Source organism: Callithrix jacchus, chromosome 15 (genome assembly GCF_049354715.1).
Source record: "Callithrix jacchus isolate 240 chromosome 15, calJac240_pri, whole genome shotgun sequence".
Classification (NCBI taxonomy): domain Eukaryota; kingdom Metazoa; phylum Chordata; class Mammalia; order Primates; family Cebidae; genus Callithrix; species Callithrix jacchus.
The window spans coordinates 76,402,676-76,427,120 of NC_133516.1; the positions used below are offsets into that span (position 1 = coordinate 76,402,676).

At 52.1% G+C, this 24,445-nt stretch overlaps 1 protein-coding gene across 11 annotated transcripts in view; it reads right to left on the reverse strand.

Moving 5' to 3' along the window:
* Nucleotides 1-4,057: 4,057 nt before the first annotated feature.
* CHCHD6 (coiled-coil-helix-coiled-coil-helix domain containing 6) overlaps nt 4,058-24,445 on the reverse strand; it is a 243,992-nt gene continuing 223,604 nt past the window's right edge. For all 11 annotated transcript variants that reach the window (XM_078351870.1, XM_002758707.6, XM_008982272.6 and 8 more), the window contains 2 exons: nt 6,698-6,833; nt 4,058-4,266 (listed from right to left, as the gene is read on the reverse strand). In XM_078351870.1, the coding sequence (XP_078207996.1) occupies nt 4,261-4,266; nt 6,698-6,833 (142 nt within the window). In that variant the 3' untranslated portion in view covers nt 4,058-4,260. The remainder of the gene's footprint in view (nt 4,267-6,697; nt 6,834-24,445) is intronic.

Here is a 24,445-nt window from a genome sequence, read left to right on the forward strand (position 1 = left end):
GACATGCAGACGGACAGGTACACGCACAGCTATGCACATGCTTGCACATGTGTGATGGCACATCATGCACTCACATATGAGCACACACAGATTTGCATGCAGGATGGACATGTGCATATAGACCCACATACACACATTTGTGTACCTGGACACACAGTTCATATCAATGCAAATGCATTCGCACAGTTGCCCCACACAGACACTGAGAGCCAAGGAGAGGAATGCACAATGTCATGTGCACAGTCAGGAACTCATTCCCTTACCCCAACCCAAAGCCCCCAGAAAACAATGAGGGAAAGTGAATCTAATAGAAATGGTTGAACAGGCCCTGGTCCTTCAGAAGTGCTGAAGTTTGGGGAGTAGAGCCCCGCCCACTGGAGTCCCGCAGTCCTGGCCTCCATCTCCTCGGGTGAAGACTGTGGGGACTCACTCACAGGAGCCTCCAGATTCTACCTAAAGGTGTGCAGCCACAGGTGGGGGCACAGAGGGGTAGAAGTCAGAGCTGGGCCCCTAAGGATGCACACCAGGTAAGGTATGCATGGGTGCCTCACTTCCAACTGGTCTGGTTGAAGAAACCCCAGAAAGTTTCCCCCATCTCTGTGATCAGCGCCTCAGACTTTGCCACTAGCACGTCTGCTCCTCCCCAGTTAACAAAGTCCATTCCTGAGTCTCGCCCCGTGGTCCCTAAGGCAGAGTCTGTAGCTGGGCCTGGGACAGCTTCTGAAGCTGCCCTGAGGGGAGAGTCAGTGTGCTCGCCTTCCCAGACTGGGAAGAGTCAAACCTGCCACCTCAACTTGGCTGAAAGGAAAGGGAAGTCAGGCGCTGACAGCAGATCATTTGCTCCCCAGAACAATGCTCTCTCACAAAGAAGTCCTGTTCCAAATGACAAAAGCCCAGTTCAAACAAAAAGAGAAACTTGCTAGCTTGTGTTGACTTCAGGTCTGGCTGGATCCAGGTGCTCTTGACCAGGCACAGTCTGTCCATCCCTTGGTGTGTCTCTCTGCTGGCTATGCTCTCTAGAATCTTCTCCCTGTGTGGAGGTGAAGGTGGTGGGAGGAGGGGAACAGGAATCATTGATAGAGCTGGGGAGAGTGGTTCTTCAGAAAACTTGAAAAGCTATTTCTAAAAGATGGGTGGATGCAGAGTGGGCCACAGGTGTTCCCTACAAATCACAGGCACTGCTTTAGTTGTTTTGTAAAGAAGAAACTGAGGCTCAGGCCTAAGGGAATTGCTGGCCTTTCTTGGCAGCCAACAGGAGGCAGGGTCAGGATTTAAACTGAGGCCCCCAGGTCTGCAGAGTGTATGGATTTTCCTGTGTGCACCAGGCTCCCCTCCTGCCTGAATCCATTATGGGAGGAGCCAAGGCCCAGACCCCAGGCAGATGCCGGCAGGCCTGCAGACGATGAAGAAGCTGGTGATGGTCTTTATATCTCATTCATCTCATTCATTCAGTAGTCCCTGGTCCCCAGATGACTCCCTACCTGCCTGTACCAGGGACCACAGAGGTGGCCAAGGGGAGCCCACATCAGGCTGGTCTTGAGAAGTGGGCAGGCTGTGCACACACTGTATTGCCTTTGGGTTGGAGGCCTGTGTTGGGGCTGGGTGGGCACCCGGGAGGAGGGCTCACACAGGGCTTAACCCTTGAGTAATGTGGAAGAACAGAAGTTCCCGCACAGAGCCTGGAGGAAGAGGAGGAGGACGCTACAGTCTCAGGCAGGGGCCATGAGTTCCGTAGCCAGACATGGAGGTGAGAAGTGGACAGACAGGCCAGGGGTCAGGTGTGAGTCTTATTTTCAGGACCAAGTGGAAGTTTATGAAAATCCAGCAAGATGCAGGGACAGATGTGTGGATTTGGGGGTGTGGGAAGCCTAGGCAGGGCCAAGGATACTATGGGGAGGTGGGAGAGGGGTAGGCAGGCCCAGGCAGCCAGGGACCAGAGGCAGTGGGAGACCTCCAGAAAGGGCCCTGGATTCTGCACGAGCTCCTGCAGAGCCTTACTGGCCCCTGCCCCACACCTCCCACACCTTTGGCCTTCAAACCCCTGTCAGCTCCTGGTCTGAGTCAACTATGCAGTGACGGGTGGGCAACAGTGCCATCTGATGAGGCTGCTCTGCCAGCCTCTGTCCCTGGACGCCTATGCATAGGCCCTGCCCAGGAGGAGAGGGCTGTTGCTGCTACCTGCCACTGCTACCGCCAACCTCGTTCTGGCCCTATTCCCAAAGCAGGAGGTGGCTTTGTGGAGCTCAGAGGCCAAAGAGATCTTTTCACTCCTCTCAGGCCAACTGCAATCTGACCTGACTGGCTACCAGAGAATTAAGGGACCCGGGGCTGCGGGCAGAGGATCAGGAAGTGTTTGCTCCTGGAGGCTGGCTCTCTGGCTGTGTGGGAGCCTGAGAGTGGAGCCCAAAACTGGAGCCCCATCTTGCCTGGAGGAGGAGGGGCCATTTAGAGGAAACCATGGCCCCATTGGCCACTGGACATGGGAGGCCATTTAGGGTCACAGGTCTGTTGGCTGACCTGAGTGGGCCTGGGCCGCAGGCTCCACCCAGCAGAATCATGAGCCACATAAAGCAGGTGTTGTTTTAAGCTACGTGGTCTGGGGGTGGTTTGTTACCCAGACAGAACGAGCTGGTACAGGCTCAGGCAGCGTCCAGCCCACAGGTGTCTGTGTACCTGGGAGTCCCTGTTTCCCACCCCAAGATGCATCCCTAACACCTAAACTGATGCCTGGAGAAGAGAGGGATAGCTGAAAGTTATTCCTGTGAGACCTGAAGTTGGAAAAAGTCTGGGAAGCCAAAAGCTTCTGAGGGAGTGACAACAGCATGGTGGATAAGCTGGACCTGTGACCCCTCACCCCTCCTCTTAGTAGGCCCCTCCCCAAAGGGCTCAGGCCAGGGTGCCCTGTGCATCCCACCTCTCCCTGCTGATCACACTGCATGGAGCCTCCTGTGCATTTCCACAGGCTGACCTGGGACTCCTAGAGAGGGCGTCTCCTAGAGCTGTCTGCCTGGCTGCTGGTATGCTAAGCCAATAGGACACACCCAAGCCCCAACCCACCCCTTGAGCTCTGAGTGTAAGAATCTGGGAATGAGCAGGGAAGTTTGTGCTGCCAAGCCCGAGTCGAGACTACAGGCTTTTAGCTCCAGATGGCATGGGGACTCCCCAAGGGCTCTATCAGGAAACCCAAGGTCACCAGCAGAGCAGTTAGAAGATCCCAAGCTCTATCCCAAAATTCTCCTGCTGGCATGGCACAGGCTGAGTGTGGTCAGGGCACCTTGGCTGTGGGACACGGCCAGAGGTCAAGGTTTGGAAGGCCAGTGTTTGGACACCAACAAGCAGAGCATATGCCAAACCCACTTTGTCATCTGCTCTCCTCAATCTCTGCATTCCTTATTTTAGGAGAACCCTCAACACTCAAGTCAGAGACTTCAAAGTCACCTGCATCTTCTTTACTCAGTCAGATTCAGTTCTCCAGTGAGCCCCGCTAACCCTCCCTGGGCTTGAGCTGCGCAGGGCCCTTCACACTGGTGATGCTCCCTAGTGCCAAGTCCTGTCTCACTGACACCCTCCACCTGAGAGCCAGAGCAATGTCACTCAGAGACAGTGCCAGCTCAGCCTGGCACACTCCAGCCCTGCCACTTCTGTAGCCACGCCGCCTGCCTGCCTTGCTCACCTTTGCTCTTCTCCACTGCCTGCTGCTCTCATACCTGGGGTCCACTCTGCCGGGTCTCTGGCCTGCCCTGCCCTCGTCTGGTCACCTTCCGCCCTGGGCGTAAGCAGCACTGCCCCCCCCCCGCCCCCGCCCAGCAGGAAGCTGACCTGCTCTCCCTCTGTGCCATCCCTAGAAAGGCCTGCTCCCACTTCCTTCTCATCCCTGCTTCTGTGGTAGCCTGCTGCTGCTGCGATGTATCTGGGGGTTCCCAGGCCATCTCCCTTGCCAGGCCAGGGACTCCCCGAGGGAAGCAGCCCGTCTTCCTCAGCCCTGCTTCACTGGTGTCCAGCAGAGGGCTGGACACAGAGTGGGCAGCAGTGATTGGCTGCCAGTGAGTCAACAACGGAAAACAAAGGCGTCTGCTTTATTTGTTTTCAGACTGTAGCGTATAGTTTGTTTCCTAAACACATGGCAGCCCCGCTCAGGGCCCAGCAGGACATGGCGGGGCACGGTGGTTGTGGCCTAGCGCTCTGTGGGCTGTGGTCCCATGATTGGTCCCTTCTTCAGGGCTCCAAGTCACTGCCAGGACAGGGAATGATGTCTGCTCCTCAGCCCTACAAAGAGAACAGGTCAGCGTTCAGTCACGGCCCACTCTGCCCATGCCCTCAGGGCTCCATGCAGACTGCCCTGGAACAGCAATCGCTTCCTGGGGAGCAGCTGTGAGTCAGTCTCCCTCCTCGCCTTGAGACCCAGCACTGAGTCTCTTCACCTCTGTGCCCCAGAGCCGAGCACAGTCCCCAGCAGTGGGAGACAGGCCCTGCCCCCGTTCAGTGTTTCTGACAAGCACCTTGAGTATAGAACAGTATAAAACTCTGCTCTCCCTCACCAAGGCATCCCCTCTGTTCTCTGATTTTTCACAGCTCAGCGGGAGTCTGCTGGGACACGGGGGCCTGCACAGTCAGGACCCTGCTATGGAGAGCCCGAAGCCCCTGCCCTTGTTTGAGACACCCTGTACATCCACACACAGGCAGGCGCCAGGCTCTGGGCCTAGGCATCACCTAGCTGCCCTAGGAGCCCCAGGGCAGATGCTAGATCCTGGGGAGAGAGGCAGTGCTGCCCCACCCTAGGTCCTTGACCATGTGGGCCCCTCCCAGAAGCAAATCCCTCTTAGGGACCCTTCACTCCCCGCTCTCTGGCTCTGCCAGAAGCCTTCTGAGGTGGAGACGGGAGAAAGGTGGTGAAAGTTTCTCCAGCACTCGCCACATCTCACACACAGGTGCCACCCAAGTGCCTGGGTGCAGGGGCTCCGAGGGAGTCGGGTTGAACATGCTGTCCCCAAATGCACACACGCTGCCAAGGCAGCACAAGGGATCCAGACAGGCCTCTGGCACTGCCGTTGCTTAGTCTCCAGATTTTGCTAGTCAGGTCAGGGGTAGGGCCGGGAAGGAGGGAGCCAGGCCTGGCAGTGTCCCAGAGCCTCTCTCAGGGAACACACTGGAGTTTAATGTAATCTGTCTTCCTTGGTAATCACATTTTTGCCTTGGTGCAAGGAAGATACATTGGTGAGGTGTGTTTGTTAAAGAAATACTCTTGGGGGTGTTGGGTAGGGGCTGAAAACTACCACATAGGTGGGGCCGGATGGAGAGAGGATGGAGTCTAGGGCTAGCCGCTGAAGGATGGGCCCTGCCAAGAAGCCAAGAGGCTGCGGCAGATCCCTCAGTAAAGAGTTAGGTGTGTAATGAACAGGACTCAAAGCTGCCCTTGATAGGATGTGGGGAAGGATCTGGGGGTTTCACCTTGCTAATGGGTAGGGAGCTAAGTGTCTTGTCGGTGTGAAGGGCCCTGGTCCGGCCCAGCCTACCCAGTGCCCCAATGCCTCCTGCTCATGTGGAAGCAGAGCAAGCAGCCTTCCATGGTCTGAGACAGAGGAGGAGGCTGCCTGTCCTAGCCAGGGCTTCCCTCTCTTGGAAGGCTGACAGAGGCCCGGCGTCCACTCAGCCTATATGGAGCTACCTCTGGGCTGTGCTCTGGCCATGAAGGGTCAGGTGGTGCTGGATGGGGCTGTGACCAGCCCAGGGTGGAACAATCAGCTTCGCAGATGGTTGTCAGCAGGACATGGCCCAAGGAAGCTCTCACAGGCCCAGGGATGCAGGACCCCGCTCAGTTCCGTGCGAGAGATACCCGCTCAGACATGGCTGGAGAGCAGAGGGTGTCTGGCCTCAGCCTTTTCCACCTCAAGTACCTAAAGCAGCCTGTTTCTTACTCAGGCCAAAGAGGCTTTTCTGTGGAAAGAAAGACCTCATCCTATTGCTTTTCCCATACATTTTCACAAACAGGCCGCACTCCTCAGGGAGCCTAAGCCAGGTGCCCTGAGAGTGCATGATGCTCCCCAAAGTGGGAGCTGTCCTGTTGGGGTGGGGCAAGGGCGAGGTGTAACTGGAAACAGCCTGACGTTGTGGGACCTGGAAAGGGGAAGGATTTATCTAGGATAGAGAGGAGCAGCTGGGGGTGGGGGAGGAAGACAGTAGAAGCTGGCTGGGAGTGTACTGCAGGCCCACTGGAGTAGGGGGTGACCAGAGAGCACATGAGACCTGGGACCACATACAGGGAAGACCGAGCCAGCATGCTCCTCCAGACCAGTGGCAGGGTTGTGGCTGCGGGCAGCTCCTGATGGCCGCGCCGGCTCCCACTCCATTTTCAGATGGCCCATCCTTGCTGAGACCCCCACTCTGCACTTGGGCCTCCACCATGCTCCCACTCCTAAATGCTGAGGGCTAAGAAGGTCCAGCCTAACAGGGCAAACTCCACAGGGATCATCTCCCCGGGCAGATGTGCAAGGCGCTCCTGGAAGCAGGCTGGTGTGCACCAGGAGGTGACTGAGGAAAGCAAAGACCCGAGAATCCCTCCCTTGGTATATGCAGAGACCTCCAGGTGGAGCATCTGACTCTAGCAGGAATAGGCAGGCAGAGATCTCCAATGCTAGATAGAGGTACCTCCTCCACCTCCCACAGCCCCTGGAAACCTGGGAGGGAGGTGAGGCCTTACCTTGTGGGCAGTACTCACACACCGCTGGTATGCCTTGACCAGGTCTGAGCACAGCAGCACCTCATGCAGGCGATCTCGGTAGCATTGGAGGATCTGGGCCTGCAGCCCTGAGCAGACGGGCTCCACCCTGCGCGGCCTGCAGAAGACAAAAGCAGGCAGTCCTGGGGCTCGTGTGCCAGTGGGCAGGGGAGAGAAACAATTCACATTCACTCCACCTACCTGCCAGGCACTAGGCTAAGCCCCTGACACCCACCAGTATCCTTTTAACCCTCAGAGAGAAGCACTGTGCTTTCCCATTCTAGAAATGAGAGGACAGCTGCAGGTCAAGCCCTGTGGTCAGTGGCTTAGGCTCACAACACAGCAGACACTGAAACGGGCTGTGGGTCTGGGGCTTCACACTGGGCTCCTTTGCTGGGGCCTGAGCACCTCCAGGAGGCAGGAAAGTCCATGAGCTGACTCCCACTGGAGGGCCCCATGAGGATGGTGTAGCTCCTCTCCAGGACAGCCATCCTGCTATGCCTGGGACAACCTGCCTTGCTGCGCCGAGGGTAGCCGTTCCTGCTGCACCCAGGTCAGCTGCTTTCCTCTGCCTGTGGTTTACCCATGGCTGTAACCATGTAACTTATTTTTTTTGCTGATTTAAAACTAATATGTGTGAGGGAAGGAAGATGAAATCTATAGAAATGTCTAAAGAAATGAAAAATATTCTTCTTCTCACTTCTTAGAGGTAACCACAGTAATATTTTAGGGGCAATTTACTATTTTTTTCCTTTCCTTTTCAAAGTAGTTTTATAACTCACAAAAGTGAGTAAGTTCACTTTCTAAAATTATGGGAAAAAAAGAGCAAATACAGATGACACTAAAGTCAGTCAGCGGCCCAGCCTCCTGGGCGTAATTTCCGATTGGTTGGTCTCCTTCCACACACACTCAATCTCACACACTCACACACGGACACACACAGCAGCACATTTGCACACTCTGCTGGCCAGGCACACACACAATCTCACACACTCGCATACTGACACATACAGACAGCACATTTGCACACTCCCTGCTGGCCAAGCACACAAACACTCCATCTCACACACTCGCACAATGACACACAGCAGCACATTTGCGCACTCCCTGCCGGCCAGGTGCATATACACTCAATCTCACTTGCACACTGACACAGCAGCACATTTGTGCACGCCACTCTGGCCAGGCACATACACACTCAATCTCACACACTCACACACCAACACAGCAGCACATTTGCACACTCCATGCTGGCCAGGCGCACACACACTCAATCTCACACACTCGCACATCGACACAGCAGCACATTCGCGCACTCCATGCTGGCCAGATGCACACACACTCAATCTCACACACGCGCACACCGACACAGCAGCACATTCGCGCACTCCATGCTGGCCAGGTGCACACACACTCGATCTCACACATTCGCGCACTCTATGCTGGCCAGGCGCTCACACACTCGCGCACCGATACAGCAGCACATTCGCACACTCCATGCTGGCCAGGTGCTGTCCTCAGGCTGCTGCACGTGCTCAGTGCTGCTCCTCACGGCGCTGGCAGCAGATACTATCTTTCACCATGCTAGTCCCACAAATGAGAAGCTGAGGCTCAGAGAATTAAGGCCATGCAGCTGGACAGTGGAGGAGCGGGACACACTTATTTACATGGCTTTAGTTGTATGGTTGCTGCCAATTTGTTTTCTTAAGGGAGTTTTAGGCCAGGACCCTTCCCAGCTGTAGATGGACCCACTGTAACACTTGACAGCCTTTCCAAATTCAACACCACTTAGGGCTGAGGGCACCAAAAGGAGCCGTAAAAAGGTAGAAAGCCATTTCTCAAGTTTCTTAGCAACAGAAAGGATCACTGTCACACATGCCACAGCTCGGCTCCAGGCACATGACGGAGACGTGCAGGCCAGTTGCTCTCCCACCAGGGTCTCTGGTGCTATTAGCGTCTAACAGTAACTTGAACCTGGTTCCTCAGCTAGAAACCACCAGCACAGGGTGCTCGACAGCTTGGGAACAGGACCCTGTATTTAACTGTCTCGCTCCGGAAGCCTGGGGGTGAACACTTCTATACTGCTGACTCTGTACTGCAATGCCACCCGGGCCCGGCCTTCCCTTCTCGTCCGTGCCATCCTCAGGCCACTGTCGGCAGCGCAGTCCTCTTTGCAGCAGAGGTCAAAGGCAGCAGGGAGGAACAGGCCTCTCTACAGTCTCATCTGACCAGGCGGGACAATCCTCCCGTCAAACCCCACTCCAGGCTGCTCCTCCACTCACTGTCTAGGACCAGGTCACATACCCATGCCTAACACCATTGCTACCAGGGGCAGTGAGTGTCCCATGTTCAGCTAAGGCCAGCAAGACTCATCCTCAGGGGATGAACAAAATGAGCACTCTCTAAATTAAAGATGGGGAGGGATGAGTGTGGGGTGGGAGCAGCTGCCTGTAGCTGCCATGCCAGACAGGCGCAACCCACTCAATTTCACACACTTGCACATCGAGGTAAGCATGTGAAAGGTGAGAGCTCCTTCCCATTCCTGCTGTGGGAGGCCATGGGTGGCCCAGTCCCGGCCTGGGTCCTTGAATTCCATTCTGTCCTTGCCCTTGAGGTCACAATTCTGATGCACGTCTACGCTGCATGTGCCAAGCCTTTTGGTCCTCTGATTTCTTGAAGAGGACAGGGCATGGGGGGTCTTTTATCTGTATTGACCTCTCCTTCTTGCATATGCAGGGCAGACAAGCTCCTTGGATGCAGTCCTCTGCCCAGCTATGGAGACCCACTTCACTGGCCTGCGTCAGCTGCCGCATAGGCAGCTGGGGCAAGAACGCAGCTGGGGTGTCTGGGGCAGACCCCGATTTCTCTCCAGGTACTTAAGAACGGCTCCACATTTGTATTTAAGAACTGATGTGGGTGTGTCAAGTTGTTGCTTCTTCCTTGGGGGACAGCTGGCCTTGTGGCATTTCATCTCAGGCAAGTGCTCCCTGGGACTGCATGTACAGCTTCAGTTCTGTTCTGACACCTGCTTAGGAGCACCTTTAAGTCACAGGGCAGATCTTGGCTTTCCACCTCCATCACAGAGGCCCCCCTCCCTCCTATTCTGCTTGCCGGCTCTCCATCCTTGGAAAGCTGTGCTCTCCCTTCCCCTGGCAGGGTTAAATCTGTAGGGCAGTGGGTGCCTTCAGTGGCACTGCCAGTCTCCCTGGGGTCTGCTATCTCCTCATACCAGCCTCTTACTGTGTCATCTGCTCCTCCTCACCGTGCTAACCCTCTAGAGTCTGACACCCCAGAGCACGACTTCCATCACAGCCTCTGCTGCACTCCCCTGAAGTAGGACTCCGCCCTGCCCTCATGGGGCCCTGGTGAGCCTGGTTCATAGCTGCATCATGGAGGTCAGCAGGCACTAAGGGGACCTGTGTGTCATGGTGAGTGGCTCAGAGGGAGCCCCAGGCTCAGTAAAGGCAGAGCTGCCCTAAGCTGTAACTCTGTAAGGCTTACTGATCTGTATGAAGAGAGGTGCTAGGGACAGGTCGGGCAGAGGCTAAGTGGCCCGCTGAGTCATGCGGCGGAGCCTCATGAAGCTGGAGTGCTGACCTGCCACGCCCTGCCCTCTATAGACGCACAACACAGACACTGACACTGGCTTTGCAGGATGGTAATTCGCAGGAAGACACAGCCACATTTTCCTCTCTCCCCATGGCCAGCCTGACTGTGTCCCCTCCTCATTAGTTTCTCCTCCTTTGGTTTCAGGTACCAGGACAAGGGCTTCTGCGTTTTGAGGGCAAAACTCCCAGTGGGCTCCCAGTTCAGGAGAAACTGGGCCGTGGTGAAATCTATCCCCTCCTTGCCAATATCGCCTCTGGGACTGTGGTGGCCTCTCTCTGCCGGGACTTATCACAACAATATGAGGAGACAGAATGGGAGGCAAATGTCAACTGGAAGAAATTTCACCCATTTGTCCACAAAAAGGCTCTGAATGGGATAAGACACGAGAGCATAGCTCTGGAAATGAAAAGCTTTCTCTGAAGCAAGGCAGAGCTAGGCCTTGGGTGAAGCCATTCACAAAAGTAGGTACACTCTATTCACCCTGAACCCCGCCCAGCCCCGGCATACTGCGACCCTGTTTACAATACATACAAAACAGCTCCCATGCCCAGAAATGTCCAGTCTTGCCAACAGCTGCTCTTCATATGCACAGATAAAGGTATCCAAAGTGAGACACGAAGTTGCCAAGGATAGAAATGAGTCCTGTACCCTTGTTTGAGGACATTACTTGGAGGATGAAGATCTAATGGTCATGTGGCTTCGAAGGGGTTCACACCACCTGCATTGGTGTATAGGGTGTCCATTTTCACAGGCATCAAAGGCAATGCCCAGGAAGTCAACTCGTCTCACTGGCTCTTATGTTCCTCATTGGTACAATGGGAATGGTAACACTGCTCACCCCAGAGATGAACAGAAGTGTGTGCTATGAAGTGCAGCTCTCATTGCAAACTAGCCATCAGTGTAAGAAACTGAGGGGGGCCAGGGCCCCAGGTGGGGTGCGCTTGCAGAAAGGCTGGGTTACTGGAGGCCCTTGGCAGAGAAGAACTGAGGATATGCTGGGATGGTGGAACTGCAGACGTACGGCTTGGAGGGTGGGACCTTACTTAAGGGGTCCCTCCCTCTACATTGACACCTAGTTCAGACCTCCTCCAGCTGTGGTGGTGCCTCCTCCTCCAGCATGTTAAGGCACTAGCGTATGTGCATAATCATGGTGTCCCTTCAACAAGCAGCTGGCAGATGCCTGAGGCTTGGGCTCTTGGTCTAGTGAAAAGAACACAGGTTCTGGGGTCAGACAAACCTGGGGAAAGGCACTAGCTTTGTCACTTTGTCACTTTCCACTGTGTGGCTGGTGCATCAGGTGTGGAAGGAGGAACCCACCCCACAGAGCTGTTGAGAGGATAGCAGGTGATGCCCAAGACAGCCTGGCCAGAACGTGCTCAGCACCGCAGTGTGGTTCTGAAGGAATCATCAGTGATGAGTAAATAGGACCACAGAGGACCCCACATCCAGCCTGAGAGTGTGATGGCCAAAGACAGGGCACATGGGTCCTGGTCCCTGACAAGCGGGCCACAGAGGTCCGCCTGACTCCCAGAGCGTCCCCTTGCCCCAGTCTGCTGAGACCACAGGCAGAGCAGAGTCCAGAGGTCTGGCATGGTTCCTTCCCAACCCCTGCGCCTGAGGGAGCCTCTTCCACTGACCTTCTCTACTGGACCTTCTCCATTCCCCTCACTCCACTCCAAAAACACATTCATCTCTCTAAAGCTTTTCAAATTGAAGCCCCCTTTGCCTCCGTCTCAGTTCAAGGCCACAGCACCTTCTCCTTGCTCATAGAAGTGCTGGCTGGGGCTCCCCCTGCTCTACTCCCCTGGGCCCCATGCCAAGCCTCACTGCTTAGCTGATAGTACCTGCCTGGCACTCACTCCCTCTCTGGCTGCTCACTCTGGTTCTCCTCTGCTGGACCCTGGGCTTCTGCCTGTGTGCAAGCTCTGCCTGTGTTCCCCCTGTCCTTGTCCCCTCAGCACACCAGCATGGTGCCCAGCTCAAGATCTGCTGTCCCCTGCCTGCCATGTAGCCCAGCAGGTGGCTACAGGCCCACAGGGACCAGGGGTGAGTAGCCTTCACCCCAGCATCCCCTCCTCCTGAATTTCAGCTGTGTCAGCAGCACTAATGCCCAGTTGGTCCAACTGCACACCCAGAGCACCCAACTTCTCCAGCCCTCACTCCCACAGAGCAACCCCCCAAGTCTAGCCTACAGGAGAGCCCTGGCCCAATCCCTTTCTCCACTATCATTAAATAGCCTCCCAATGGTCCTCTCTACTTCCAGCCAACAGTGATGCTTTTAGAATGTAATGCAGGCTGCAGATTTCCAAAACACCAAGGCAATTCAAAAACTCATTTTTTGGGAAATCACAACTCACCGCACAATGTGCAAAGCATTATCTCATTTAATCCCAAGCAGGCCCCTATAAGGTAGAAGCTATATTTTTCCCTAAAAAAAAAAAAACAAAAAACCCCAAAACCAAAAAACCCCCACCATGTCTCCAAGTGATACAGTAACTTGCTCGAGTTCACCATTTGAAAAGCAGGGCCAGATCTCAGACCTAGTTAGACCTTACCTAGACCTAATGGCCTGCTATGTCTCCCACGGACCTCAGGCGACCTCAAGCACCCTGACACTGTGATCTGTCACCTTGCCATTGTCGGAGGGTTGGTATAACTCTACCAGCAGCCTGAGTGTCCTGAGAAGGTGGTCTGTGTCCCCAGCCCCTCCCCAGCTGGAAGACGGAACTGACCCCACGCGCAGGTGGCTGAGTGGCCCCTGGTCTCATTCCCACTTCTTCCCAGAGTGCACTGCACTTGGTGAAGAACCCATAGCTAGCTGGAGACCCAGTAAATCCTCCCTCCCTCTTCCTTCTCTCTGATCATGGTCCACTATCCATAGTAAGTCACTGTGCAACCTTCCCTTCCATCCATAACCTCTGTACCCTTCCCTTCCCACTCATGACACACCTCTGAGAACCTCCCTTCTAATCCATGAGAAGCTTCTTTGCAACTTTTCCTTCCTTCCATGGGAAGCTTCTATGAAGTCTTCCCTTAGTTACAGGACAACATTCTGTGTAGCATTCATTTTTGTATTAGTCTGCTTTCACACTCTTGTAAAGAACTGCCCGAGACTGGGTAATTTACAAAGAAAATAGGTTTAATTGACTTATAGTTCCGCATCACTGGGGAGGTCTGGGGAAACTTATAATCATGGTGGAGGGGAAAGCAGGCACATTTTACTTAATGGCAGGTGAGAGAGAGAGAAGTGAAAGGGGAAGAGGTCCTTATAAAATCATCAGGTCTCGTGAGAACTCACTATTATGAGAACAGCCTAGGGGAAACCATCCCCATGATCCAGTCAGCTTCCTTCCTGAACACATGGGGATTCGAGATGAGATTTGGGCGGGGACACAGAGCCAAATCATATCAAGTGTCATCCATGACAAGCTTCCGTGCGACCTCCCCTTCCCATCTATAACATATGCAGCCTTCCCGTCAGTCCATAACAAGAATCCAGGCAACCTTTCCTTCCCATCAACAACAATGCTTTCTGCACCATTCCCTTCCCAACAACAGCATAACTCTGTGCAGCTGCCCTATCCCACCCATGACAAGTTTCTGTGCGCCCTTTCCTTCACTTCATAGACATTCCTCTGTGCAGCCTTTCCTTCCCAACCATGAAAATCCTGTGCAGGCTGGGCACAGTGGCTCATGCCTGTAATCCCAGCAATTTGAGAGGCCAAGATGGGTGGATCACTTGAGGTCAGGAGCTCAAGACCCACCTGGCCAACATGGTGAAACCCCATCTCTACTAAAAATACACAAATTAGCCAGCCATGATGGTGAGTGCCTGTAATCCCAGTTACTTGGGAGGCTGAGGCTGGAGAATCACTTGAACCCAGGAGGTGGAGGTTGCAGTAAGCTGAGATCATGCCACTGCACTCCAGCCTGGGAGACACAGCGAGACTTTGTCACAAAAAAAAAAGATAACACCTTACAGGGGAGGATGGAGATTGGAGACACCGTGTGCAGACCCTGGCATGCCGTCAGGCATGCCACAAAGGGGTTGGACCCATTCCCCAGAAGTAGAGCGGGGAGTGGGAATGGGCAGGAATGACGGGGGGACCCATACATCACTGGTTGCTTTCTGAGTGCAGCCTGCACTTTCCACAGCATGGTGGCTGGGCCCAGGCGCACATCAGCAGCAGCCACTATGCTTCAATGCTCACTGCATGCCAGGCTCCATGCCAGGGTCTCCATGCCAGGGTTTCTCAAATCTCCTTCCTCCCCTGTAAGGTGTTATCTTATTTAGAGATGAACTGACTCACCCTAACCCATCTAACAGAAGAGGGGAGGAGCTGTAGCTTATGACCAGGTTCCTAAAGCTGCTTCCAGGTACTGCCAGGAAGTCTTCTGCTCTGGGAGAGATGTGGGATGAGCATCAGGCCGTGGGAGGGGAGCTGATAGTCAACAGAACAGGCAGAAAATTCGGCCTCATTTGAGAGTGGATGTCTGTGGTCCTGGGAACTTCTGCCTGTCAGGGGTTCCTGTGTTCTAAGTTCACAACGACCCTGTGAGCTGGGCCTTCCCGTCCAGTTCTGCAGATGAGCTGGTGAGTCACAGGGAGCTCATGTGACTGGCCCACAGTTACAGAGCAGTGGGAGGAGCCGGGAGGGGAAGAACGGAGTGTGCTCAGCTCCATAGCTCTTGCTCTCTATACCACCATATGTGTTCTACTCTGCTTTTAGAAAATGCCAAGACATTCTGAAAGAGACACCAAGGGTACTCAGAAAAACAAGACAGTCACCCAGAACCACTTGTTAGGCAGGGCTCTGCATGGGGCAGAAGCTTGCCAACTCCCCATGGGCAGCCAGGAAGCTTCCAGTCAAGGAGCCACAGGGAGGAAAGTGAGAGAGGAAGACACAAACTCATGGCTGCCTGCAGCATCAACACGTGGTGGGAAGAAAAGCAAACGGAAGTGAGCGGATGTGTGGCAGGCCTGGCAGGAGCATGGGGGGTACCTTCCCATCTTGGGCACACACATCGTAGGCAGCTGAGTTGCTCCCACGCCAGCGGGCACTCCAGCTCCCGAGCGGGAAAGGAGAGGGATTAGGGGCCAGACCCCAGGTGCTGTTCTCTCTCCCTCGTTGATTCTCCCGCAGAGCGCCCCCAGCTCCCGCTTACACGTGCAGTCCCAAATCCTCTGTGTGCTCTCTTCACTTTATTTAATAAATGGAATCTCATCAACTTATCCTTCTCCTATTATCACTGCTGACATCAATCTGATAATATTGGCCTGGTATGGAACTGGGCTATTATATGTCCTCCTGATATTTAATTTCAGAGAAACATCAGCAGTGGGGGTGAATATATGGAGCAGGCTTTTTATTACAGGCAGCACTAAGGAGATTCCAAGTGAATTAGACATTCATCTTCGTCAGGTCCAATCTAGCTGTTCAGAGGGGGTTTCTGCTTTAACCCGTGGCTAGGGCTGAGGCGCTCATGAGACCAGCTGGTTACTAAGAACTTGGTTAACTGACTGCTATCGATGATGTGCCACTCAGCCTGGGTAAGTGGAACCCAGAGGTCCTGCCATCGATCAACATGCCACGCAGATTGCTATCAACTGCGGGATGCTAGGCTCCAGCTGCCCTGTCCCTCAGGTGGGAGAGGGGCCTGTTTGAGAGCCGAGGCAGGCAAGAGAGCCTGGGGGTGCATCTCTCCCAGGAGGGCTTGAGACACAAATGGTTCCCTGGCTGCTGCTTAGTGAGGCAGAGGCTGCCTGTGACAGGATTCTCTGGGATTATCCCTTCTCTCTCCCTCACACACACAGGAGTACACACACACGGGAAGAAGAAAGGGCCATTTCTCTTTGTTCCTTTGTTGGAAAAAAATGAAGAATGCACACTTTCCTTAAGAGGGTTTGCACGCCCATTCACTAGATGTCAGAGGGAGCCAGGCAGGCACTTTCTGGGCTTCACCAAGGCGGAGGAAAAGGGCAGGGCCATGGTGGCCTTTGGTGCTGCGGGATGATGACTTCCATCCTGCCTGTGGTTGAAGAACTTTCTGGCACTTTTTCTGCCAATACAGACTCACCATGGAAGCCTCTTGTAGCCATGGCCTCTGGACACAGGGAAGTCAGTGGGTTACCCCAACCCTGCTCTGTGTGGGGCTGTGGGAGGCTCCCAAGCACAATCCTACAATGTGACCTCCCCCAGCACTGGGTCCTCAACAAAGTAGGGAGCTGTCACCCAACTGGCACCAGCTGGGTCCCTAGCACTCCAGACTGTGGGCGGCTGCCTGTTCCCCACCCCCTGTCATCTTAAGAGTCCTCACTGCCTCTCTCCTGGAAACTTTTGCTCACCTTCTGGTGAATTCACTTCCCCCATCAAGTCTCCCCTGTAGTCTACCCCTTTAGTCTCCCCAGTCAAGCCTCTCCCACGTCTCTTGCCTCAAATCTCTATTCGAGTCTCCTCACTTGAGTCTCCCTCAGCAAGTCTCCCCCACACCAAGTCTCCCCACTCCCAAGTCTCCCTGCTTCCAAGTATCCCTCGCCTCAGTCTCCTCTCTTGAATCTGCCCCCGCAAGTCTCCCGCCTTGAGTCTCCCTCTCCCCAGTTTCCTCCCTCCCAAGTCTCCCCCCCAAACCTCCTCTCCCGAGTCTCGCTCTCCCCAGGTTCCTCCCTCCCAAGTCTCCCCGCCGAACCTCCTTTTTCCCAAGTCTCCCTCTCTCGTTTCCTCTCTCCTAAGTCTCCCTCCTTGACTCTCTCCCCTCCCAAGTCTCCCCTGAGGCCCCCTCCCGAGTCTCCCCCAAGAGTCTCCTGGCTCCCAAGTGTCCCCCAAGTCTTTTCCCTTGAGTCTTCCCCTTCCTGAGTTTCCCCGCTCAAGTTTCCCCCCCAAGTGTCCTCTGAGTCTCCCCTCTCAAATCTCCCACTTTGAGTCTCACTCCTCCAGTCTCTCCTCTCCCAAGTCTCTCCTAGGCCTCCCACCTTGAGTCTCCCTGCTCCCAAGTCTCCCCACTTTCAAGTCTCCCTCATCAAGTGTCCCCAACCCAAGACTCCCTGCTCGAGTCTGCCCCTCCAGCCTGGCTCCTTGCTGACATCGACTAGAGGGATCTTTCCGACTGGTGATGGCATGGGTGCTCTGGCCCAAAGCTCCCCCAGAGGATGGCATCCCCATGGGCCTGCCCTTCCAGTTCTGTGCTTTGGCCTCAGTCATCCCGAATGTCGGGGCTCCCAGAACCAGAGGCCTGGCCAGCTCCACTCAAGTGTGTGGCCAGCTCACAGTGAGCCAAAGTCTTCCTCACAAGAGCACCCTTGCCTGCTCTGCTGCCCTGAGCCTACCTCCCACCTGGCCTCCTCTCCCCAGCCTTTTCTACAGGCTGGGGAGAAGGTCCCGTGACACAGACCATCCTGGCCTAAAACACCCCTGTAAAGGCCTATGCTAAATGAGTGTCCTTCCTTCCATCCTTCAAGTGACAACTATTTACTAAGTGCCCATACCCACAAAAAATGAAGCCTCTGCCCTGCCTTCAGGAACCCCTCTCACCCATCCACAGCCACAAGGCGCAGAGGCAGGGCCAGCTGCATAGTGAGGCATTAAGGCCACTCCAGGCCCCAGCCCTGAGGAGAAGGGAAGTCTCCATCCTGCCTGACTGTCATCAACTGTTCCCGCACCCGGGCCACTGGGGCTCAGAACTCAGAAACACTCTCGATTCCTCCTCCAGTCTGCCCCCATGTCTGTCTGCTAACCACAACTTCTCCCGAAGCTCACCGGCCCTTCTTCCTGCTGTCACAAAGGTGCTGTGTGTGTGTATAGTCCTACATGGACAGGCTGCCAGCCCTGCCTCTCTGTCCCCTATCACTGGGAGGAAGCATTACGGACTCAGTGCCACTTCTGTTCTGTGGCCTCCCTGGCCCGCTCACCTGAGAGGATCCCATAACACAAACTATCCAAGCAGACTGCACCCAGTCATGTGGGGCATGCTGTCTCCCCACTAGACAGGAGTGCCTGAAGCCAGGAACCACAGCTTACTGCCTCTTCTCTAAGGTCCTGACAGCATACTGAGCAGGAAGCAGATATCTATAAATAAATTGAGGTAGGCAGAGCATCAATAATTAAGGGTCATTGGGGCTCCACCTTCTTCCAGCTTCTATGGGCAGAGGCCAGATTTGACTGACACACTGGATGTGCATGTGTGCAGTCTGACCTGGGAGCTTTGTAACCTAGTGGGCCAAGCCCTGAGCCATGCGCCCAGCCCCTGGCTGAACAGACGTCTGTCTGGGCCACGCTGCATCCTGCATTATCACCTTCTCCTCCCTCCTGCTGCTGAACACAGCTTAGTGCCTACTGCCAGGTGTATGGAAATTCTGGAACCTACCTCCTTCATCTATCCTCACTGTGGATCCAACTTGCCAATTCTTCCTTTCATACACCTTTCATCATCAAACCCAAGGACATCTATTTTCTCCTACGTTATCTTCTGGGAGTTTCACGGTTTTGTGTTTTACATTTAGGTCTATGGTCCATTCTGAATTAGTTTTTGTGAAGCTCACAGTTTTTAAGTTGTGATAGTGTTTTATCAGCTGACAGCTCCTGGGTCTCATAACCTAACAGGAAGAACAGATTGGTATAGGCCTCCCGGAAGACCTGGGCCCTGGTCTATGACCTTTCCCCTCCCTCTACTGTCTTCTCTAAGCACACTCAGAAACTGGAGCTGCATGGAACACCATGGTAAACCCTAGGTATTCCAAAGACAAGCTCTCAGTCACCGGGCCTCCTTCCTTATGACAGCCCTACCTTGCCACCCTGTCAGGGACACTAGAGGAGGCCAAGAGGGTCCTCCAGGGCTTACCTCTCACCATACCTCAGATGTCACCCAGAAAAAGGGGGAACTGTGGACCATGTGTTTTTAGGATAAAAAGCACACAGAAAATGTGCCTCTATCTCTACTGTCACACCTTAGCTTTGAACCAGAACTGACTTCCCTTACAACTGCAGGGTCGGATACCGCTATTGAGGTCTGGTAAGACACCTGATACAAGCTGACCCAAGGTGAGGAGGCAAAATGGGGCAGAGGGAACATGGACACATCCCACAGCCATGCAGTGGGGAAGGCATGCTCTGTTCCCATTTCCAAACTCCCAGCAACCCAAAGTCACCTGGAGTCTGTGTTTGAAAACAACTTGAAAAAATCCTTTTTTAAAGCTATTTAAGAAAAAAAATGAAGAATGAAAGGCTTGTCCTTCCATTGTCCTTTCCCCTCCCAGCAGAAGTCGGAGGGAGTAGGGTGGTGGTGAGGTGTCACCAGGAGGTGGTGGCAGTGGCCTGCTTGCAGTTGAGACCGCTGGTGGAGGGGAGCTGCCCAGGTCCAGGAGGGGACCTGGCAGGTGAAAAGGCAGCCAACATGGTTGATAGATTGGTTACACTGAGACAGAAGTTCACTGATTGAGCAAATATATACCCTGTTGAAGAAAACAGCCAAGTCTCTTGCTCTATGAGAAGGGAGATCTACCCATGGAAAAGGAGAGAGAGAGCCCTACAAAGAGCATCCAGGTATTAGAACTGAAGTATCACTATGAACTTGTGAAATACTCCTATACACACAGATGGGAGTCCTCATGCATGCACCATGGATGTACATGCACACACACCTACATACACATGTATGCTGTGTGCACACATCTGTGTTTCCCAGCTCCTCTTACTGAGAGCACCTAGACGCAATGACACCTCCGTAGCAGGGAGCACACCCAGAGCCCAGACCCCAGAGCGTGGTTTCTAGTAGCATCCTCCAACAGAAGGAATGGGGCTCCTGGGAGAAATGGCTGAGTCCAGGGCTGGGGCAGAAAAAGGACAAGATGACCCTGGAACACCCTGTGCTAGAAATGAAGAGACAGGCCAAGAGGAAGGAGAGTCAGTTTGAAGGGCAGAATCGACGGCATTCTGAATACTAAAACTAATCACATATTACAGCCCAATGAATAAATGTGAGTCTCTAACATTTGGTTACTAACATAACCAAATAAATGAATGGTTATATAACTAAAAAGAGAAGGGGAAACTCCTCCTTTAATTGAATAGCAATTCATAAATGTAGAAGAAATGATGAAAACAGATAGTCACAATGTTCTCAATGGAAGCTAAGGCTGATCGGTGGAAACTAGATGAGGATCAGGATACTGGCATAATACTGCAGTATCTCCCCACAAAATATTAACCAAACACAAAGAGAAAATGCGGCCTTCACAGCAGGGAGACCGTGGAGACAGCAGTGTAACCAGGCCTAGGTCAATGTCTCTAGCGGTAGGACAGGTGGCCTCTTGAGCCTCCCGATGGAATCCACCTCAATGAACATAGCACCAATTTTGGGGTCTTCCTGCCAAGAATGCATGGCTTGGGTCTGGTCATGAGGAAACAACAGGTGGACCCAGACTGGGGCTCTCCCTACGGCTGAAAGCCCTGCACTTTCTTTAAGGCTGTCCGTGTCGAGTGAGACAGGAAAGACTAAGGAACTGTTCTGTACGAAGGAGTTGATGGTGCGTGACAGATTCCTGGACCAGAAAGGAAAAGACGATGATGTTAGGGTAGCAGGTGGAGTGTGGTCTGTGGGATGACAGTCCCTTTGAGTCAGTGCTGATTTCCTAATCGGCAGCAGTGTGTGGTGACCAAGGAAGAGGCATTCTTGGGAGATCCAGGGTGGATGAAGTATGTAGGGATGAGGAGTTACCATGTCAGAAAAAGATCATGTTTTCATCCAGAGAGAAAAGGTGATGAAGCAAATTCTGTAACATGTAAAACATCAGGGAATCTTGTTTAAGGAGATGCAGGAATCCTTGGTGGTGTTTGTTCTTACAGTCTTTCTATGGGTTTGAAATTCTTTCAAAATAGACCAACAATGACGGCAATTTGATAGGACTGAATGTACTCAAGAGGATGCACTTATTCCCCAAAAAGAGTCTATCTAGATTTTCTTTTCCTGGCTGGGAGTGGTGTTGGAGAAGTTTGACAAAGTGATTCTAAATTCAATCTCAAAAAAGAAAATGCAAAAAGATCATCAAGGCAGAAGAGCTTGTTCAGCCAGATATTTAATATTTTACATAACTGTAGCTTCCTAATATGCCTTAAACATGTTTAAAACATGCAGACATGGCCTGGAGAAGAGTCTGAAAATAGACTCAAGTGTGTAAGAAGCAATTTAGCATACGATTAGGTGAAGTTTTCCATCAGTGCTAATGGGACAAAGGACACTCTGTTTGGGAAAAAATAAAATGAAAGCACATTTTTACTTCAGTCCATCTTACTCATAAGTAAATCCTGGGGAGGTTATTGAGAACAACAGTTTAATGGAAGAAAATAAAATAATAGAAGTACTTGTCCTAAAAATATGGGTGCATAAGATTATAGACCTTCCTTGGGAAGGAAAAGTCTTTGTAACATAAGTTACAAACAGAAAAAATGAGCAACAAAAACACATTTGATTCCTATCTCCAGATCAACTCCTAAAAAGCAAAAATTAAACAAAAAATTAACTAGAAAACAGTTACAACAAAAATGATAAAAGATTAGCAAGACCATTACACGAAGACCTATTAAAAATGAACAGTAAGGAGAAAAATGGGAAAGGCTGTGAATAAGCAACGTGGAAAAACAAAAACGAATGGCCAGTAACATAGGAAAAGGTTTTCACCCTCACGTAATACCCGAAAAAATAAGGAGTTTTAAAAGTGCAGGTATTTTTGTCCTTTGCTATCAGTAAAGATGCTTTGAAAAAATATTGCTGATATCCTGTGCTTGGGAATTCCTGGGAAAATGAACACTCGCTAGCATTTTTGGAGTGAAAATTGGTACCTTTCTGTTCTGAAGGGTTAGCAGGTTAAATGTAAGCATATAAACATGTAGACATATGGTTTTTTTTGGTGTGTGTATCCTTTGGCCCAGAAACTCCAGAATAATTTAAACATATAAGCACACAAACACAAATAAGGCTGCCTGTCACAGTGCTGGTTATATTGATAGAATATAGAAAAACACCCAAGGATTCATCAGTAAGTGATTGGTTACATAAATTCTGCCATAACCACATACAAGAATAGGATAATTTAAAATGAAGATCTAAATCTGCATTTACTGATACACAAATAATGTGCATGACAAGTGGATGAGGGAAAAGAGCAGACACTGAGCCACGTGTTGAACTCAAACTCATGGTCTCATTTATGTGCAGCTGTGTGGCTGTGCTCCATGGACATGGAGTGATGTCACCAAACGGAAGCAGGGAGAGATTCTGGGTTTTTAAAAACTCTGTATTTTCTGTATTGTTTGATTTCATTTTACAGTATTCATGTATCATTTTTATAAATCAGAAGATGAAACTTCTTCCTTTTGAAAAACCTGGAAGATAGATCCCTCCTCATTTTAAGATGCTACAGTAAACAGCAAATCAGACAATGTGTGGATACTGATCTATGTACTGTAGATTTCTAGGACTAAGCGCAGTCCCAGGAGGGATTTAAAAGGTCCATTTCTTATGTTGATGATATATATGCACACACACATCATCTTCTAATAATCACAGAAGATGAAGCCTGAGGGACAAGAAATGCAGAGTGAAAATGCCTGTATATTGTAGGAACTCAATGAATATTTGTTGACTGAGAAGGGGAGAATAAACAATGCCCTTATCGCTAAGATTCAAATATAGAAGTCCCAAGCAATTTGATCAGATGGAGTGAATGGAATACATGTAAATTCTGGTGTGTTTGTTAAATAATCAGTCATTTTATTTTGGTATCCCATCCTGTTCCATGGCTGCAGAGGTATGTGAGAGATAAAATTCCTGTTTTCCACAGTGTCACAAGTCAGTGTCAAAGCCAGTGGGTGCAAGGCAGACGCCATCTCAAGACATTCTTCTTTGCTCCTGGTGTACTGTGTCCCCCCATGTCTCCTGGTGTATTGTGTCCTCCTGTGTGCACACACAGGCACATACACAAACACACTCAGGCTAAAAGACAGCCTGAAACAATAGGCTGAAATGCACATTAAATCAGAGAGAAATAAACATTTCCTGCACTTGGGTTTAAAAATAACCAACTGTAGAGGGATAGGATGAGAAAGTTGTGGCTTAACAGATGTAATTCACTACTTCTGGAGTTATCTTCCTAAAACACACATCTCATCATGTCATTTCTTTTTTTTTCTTTTTTTTTTTCCTGAGACAGAGTCTTGCTCTGTCGCCAGGAGCCAGGCTGGAGTGCAGTGGTGCAATCTTGGCTCACTGCAACCTCCGCCTCCCAGGTTCAAGTAATTCTCCTGCCTCAGCCTCCCAAGTAGCTGGGACTACAGTGCGCGCCACCACACCCAGCTAATTTTTGAATTTTAGTAGAGACGGGGTTTCCCCATGTTAAGCAGGATGGTCTCTATCTCTTGACCTCATGATCCGCCCACCTCAGTCTCCCAAAGTGCTGGGATTACAGGCACGAGCCACTGCGCCCAGCCTGATCATGTCTTTTTAAAGCTCAGACACTTCTGATGGCTTCCTAAGGCATCAAAATGAATCCCAATCCCCTGGCACTCAAAACCCTACTGCTTGCTCCTGTCCCAGCTGGGTTCCCTTGCCACACCCCGGAGGGGTGGGTTCTAGAGGCAAGCCTGCTTGAACTGGAACCTTACTCTCCTGCTCACCAGCTCCGTGACTTGGGCACATCTGTTCACTTCCCTGACTTAAAATTTAATTGTCTATAAAAACAGAGTAATAAATGAGATTATCCAAAGTGCTTCGAGGTTTGCCTGAACACAGGAAGATAGTAATACAAGTACCCCTTCCACTGCTCCTTCTGTCCACAGAAGAACTAAAAAGAGTACCAAGTAACAAATGGAATCAGGCACTGGTCAACCCGAAATGAAGCACAAGCCTGACATGCAGGGAGCTTAGGGTGAAGACCGCTGCCAGTAGCAGGAACAGTTCTCAGCAGTGGTGGCCTCCTGGGCCCTTGCAGCCTGCATGCAGAAAGACCCCTGCATGGGCACCTGTGGGAGTCTACCAGGGCCACCTTTCCCGCTGGGAATGGCTGTGATTCCCCAGGGCATGGCCCCAGGAGAAAGCACGTTCTCCCGAGTAAGCCCTGGAATGTCTTATAGT